Source organism: Nicotiana attenuata, chromosome 6 (assembly GCF_001879085.1).
Source record: "Nicotiana attenuata strain UT chromosome 6, NIATTr2, whole genome shotgun sequence".
In the NCBI taxonomy this organism is placed as follows: domain Eukaryota; kingdom Viridiplantae; phylum Streptophyta; class Magnoliopsida; order Solanales; family Solanaceae; genus Nicotiana; species Nicotiana attenuata.
The window spans coordinates 82,267,016-82,271,250 of record NC_031994.1 but is presented as its reverse complement, the minus strand read 5'-3'; the positions used below and the strand labels follow the sequence as shown (position 1 = coordinate 82,271,250).

At 35.6% G+C, this 4,235-nt stretch overlaps 1 protein-coding gene across 1 annotated transcript; it reads right to left on the bottom strand.

Annotated features, from left to right (window-relative positions):
* LOC109227325 (transcription factor bHLH96-like) lies at positions 1,255-3,861 on the bottom strand. Its single transcript, XM_019392441.1, has 3 exons — positions 2,768-3,861; positions 1,871-2,320; positions 1,255-1,594 (listed from the first exon to the last, which is right to left on the bottom strand). Exons 1-3 carry the CDS (start codon positions 3,254-3,256, stop codon positions 1,499-1,501), a joined length of 1,035 nt encoding a protein of 344 aa, XP_019247986.1. The 5' UTR covers positions 3,257-3,861; the 3' UTR covers positions 1,255-1,498.

Here is a 4,235-nt window from a genome sequence, read left to right as displayed (position 1 = left end):
TTTGGTAGTGCTTTCCATGGTCTTGGAGCTCGAACTGGATTTGGGGGCGTGGTCTCGGTGGCTCAGGTGGTAGGTGCTTTGTTCGGGCCTAAGTACGAGAGGTTCCTAGCTTCGATTCCAATTCCTTGTAGTAATGTCCCTGCTTCGTTTGCCCTACCGAAAAATCGGGGTGCTCACTCGCTTCAGTTTTACCCGTATACAACCTCTACCGGTTTAGTCAACACTTTCACCACCTTACAATTTGTGATCTGATCAAGAACGTATGCTTTGCTAGATGTAAAACTGGATTTCATCTTCAATTAGATAGAGGAAATTTACCTTTCTTATTCAATACTACTCTTAAAATAGAATGGAGAGAGAAAGTATGCGGACTAAAAAAAGCAGGTGAAAAACGTTTATGCGGAGTGCCATTGACATAAAAAGCATGTAACAACGCTTTTAACTTTCATTTTTTTTTAAAAAAAAAACATACCTAACATTATGAAAGCGATACAAATTAAAGAGCTCAAAAATGTTGCAGTCAGTAATAATCGCATATATTAATTCTTTTAAGAAAGATATGAGGTTATTGTGATATCGCAGTCCACTAGTGATACTATTCGCTTTTGGATGTCTAATTCACTCAGGGACATGTGTGATCGTTGACGTTTGTCCCACCATCATTTAAGATTGCACGTTGAATAACTCTGATATCGTATGTAACAGTTCAGCCACTAATAATATGTCGGCTTTGGGCCTAGGCTCGCACGACTTTCAAATGCGTCACTAGGATCTAAAACGTATTTACTTATATACCCAACATTTTTTCTGTGCTTTGTCGAGGTGGGATTCGCCTAAGGTGTCATAGTTTTGCTTTACACTATTAAATACAGTAGTCTCTGTACACATGCATTGCACGGTATCTCCTAAAATGTTCTTGAAATAATGCTTACCTGAAGGACGAAATAGTCATACAATCTTTTATGGTTATTTTAGTCTTTTAATTTTTGACTTTGGTCTTCCCATATAGTATGATTTGTAACTGAACGTGGACACTAGTTTTGGAGTTCATCCTTTTGAGTTGCTTGTCTTTTGCAACAGGAACACTAGGGTCAGGAAGAAAATAATTGTCCAATAATATGATAGACTATCTTGACTTGAAACATTTCTCTTTTTGTAGAAGTCGACAATTTTAATGCCAAACATTTATAAACATGACTCTTAACTACCAGGAACTTTTTGTTTCCACGAAACCAGAAAGCTACTGAGAAAAAATGAAATTAACATTTGATGTCTAATTCTTACTAAACCACTCCGATCCAGAATTGCTTAAAAACAATTAGTACAAAGTAACATAAGTCAAAAGCTGGTTATAGCTGGGCGTTATTAATTTTTGCTAGAGCCAAGTAGATGTTAGGATCTGGTACAAGAAATTGAAACCCAGAAAGTAAAATAGCAAGCATTATGAGAAAGATTAAACCCCGTACAATTAAACCGAGTTTTTATTTATTTATTATTATTAGCTTGAAGCAGCTTCCTCTTGGATTCGACAGAGCAATTGATTAACAGCGTCAGCAATTTCATCTGCTGTAGTTAGCTGGCACCCTTCCTCTAGCTGTTCCAAATTCCAATTCACGCACAAAAAAGTCACATTACATATATAAATATTATAAGAAAATTAAAAACGGAAAACAAATATCTCGACTTAATTAGAAGCTAAGGCAAAAATATATATTATTGGTGTAATTTAACTTGTTATAATATGTTGTAACTAGTTCGATTATTATGAGCAGTTACATGCACTTATCTTTTAGGTATCATGATAATGTAATTACATTTCTACACTGTATGTAGAAGTTGTAATTAACTCAATCAAAATTTAGTGACAAACCTTGAGACTGAGGGAATAAAGAACCATATGGTCAACAGTGGTGACATTGAGATGGAGAACAGTGAGCCATAGACACTGAAGCCCAGCTACCATTTTCAAGAGCTGTTTTGGCCTTCTCTTTGAGAGTATCTTGAGATTGGCATGGCTCTCCGCCATGGTCGCTTCTATTTCCGCCAACGCTAACTGTTTTTCGACGGCCAATGGAGAGTCACATGTGGTGGCTGCCGCCGCATCTGCCGGAGTAGAACTGTTGGAATGATTTGAACGAGTTGAGTACTGTGGAAAACTGAAGTAATCAGCAAATAGTGGAGTTGATGATAAGCCATGGCAATCCGATTGTTGTTGTTGTTGTTGAGAATGAGTTATCGTTTGAGCTTCTAGGGTTTGAAGATGGTGTTCTAGCTCCTTCACAAAGTTTATGGCTCCTCCAATTATTGAAGCTTGGTCACCCTGAAATTAAAAATTCCTTTACTTTCACGATAATTAAAAAGGAGATCAAAAGAAAATGACGTTTATTTAACCACACGTAACATGATAGGAACTGCATATATAAATATAATTCTAAATAATCATTTTCATCGTTAAAAAGTACAGTAGGTAATACAATGGTAAAAATCATGGCATGAATATTTGAAAACTAAATCCTGGACCCGCTTCCCTTTGCATGGAAACTTTCTAAAAAATTACTACTCTGCAGTAGTTAACGTTTCTTTTTAGGGCAAAAGACAATTAAATTATGCAGTTTATTAAAAATAGCTAGCTAGGGTCATGTTTTTGTCATTTTACATTCATAAAAAGTTTGTCAACTTTGCAAAAAAGTAAAACTGAAATGAAATAAAAAAGAAGCAAAAGTGAAAGGATTTGGAAATATATTCGTAAAAAGCAAGAGGAAAATACCCTTTGAACGTAGGAAGGTGGCATCAAAGATCGAATAACAGCAAGGTATTCATTCATCTGCTTACGACGGTTGCGTTCAACAGCAATATGAGTCATTCTCTGGTTCTCCAATTCTTCCTTGTTTTTACAACTTCTCGTTCGTCTTCTTTTCCGGCGGCCGGAAACGGTGGCGGCTCTGGCCGCCGGCGGTGGTTCCATCATGGCCGGAGATCCTTCCCCAATAACATTAAGAGGTTCTTCAAGAGAAGAATAATTTGGATCCCAACTATATTCTTTGGCATTATTAATGTTGTACATCACTGGTGAAGATGAAGACTCCCTATTAGTATTATAATTGCCAGTATCCAACAGACTTGTAAAAGTCATATCTTCTCCTCCTTGTAATAAACCCAACTCATAATTATAATTACTCAAATTAGCTGGAATATAGTACTCTTTGCAACCGTACCCAAATGATTCTTGAGGGTAAATTACTGTCTCTAATGCCATCTCTCTTTGCCTTTTGCTTTCTACTCCTATCTTTTTAACCCAACTATTTTGTTTTCATCATATATGAGGACAAATTATGGACGACAAAAGTAGTTTGAAAGGCCAAGTAAGAAAAAAAGGACCAACAAAAGAAGAAGAAGAAGAGAAATGTTTCTTCCAAAGAAACCTCACTTTAGATTGGAAAGTTTAAGCAAAAGCACAAGCACTAGAAACTCAAAGGACCAAACAAACTAAGCTTTTTATAATCTCTTTTTCCTTTCTAGCAGATCATGAAGTGTTATATATATAAGAGAACTGAATTTAACCTAGTAAAAAGTGTACAAAAGGTCACACGTGATACAGTAAAGCAAGTTGGACTAGTCACCACAAGTTGCAAACATACAATACAAGAGAGAAGAGATGGAGGAGTGAATAGCTAACTCCTGAGTCTGTACTCAGAAACTCTGATGACTAATGGTCCCCTATTAAGATTCACAAAGATGGTGAACATATGGTGGGACCCAAGAAAAACCAACACAGGCCAAAGACAAATACCATTAATAGTAGCAAATAAAACCACATATATTGATGTCAACAAGTTTTGTGCTAATATAGCAAAATGGTATTGATTCCAAAAGTAAGGGTATTATATATATGAACACTTTAGCAAATACCCTCATCCCACCTACATATGCCGGGAAACAAGATTTTAACTTTTATGAGTTTTCAATGATTTGATTTTAAGTTAATGTTTATACATATTTAATGAATTTCTTAGCACAAATATATATTGTTTGAGCAAAAGTTACTGAGTTCGACTGAACTCGTAATTGTGCTTCTGCCTCTGCCCGCATATATACTACCATGTAACGTTATTGCTTTTGTAAGAAAAAAAATATTTTTATACATTTATATAAAAATATCCTACTACATAATGCTGCTCTAGGTGATAACTTTAAAAGAACACTCTTGGAAAATTTAGAGAAACCTCTCATTTTTC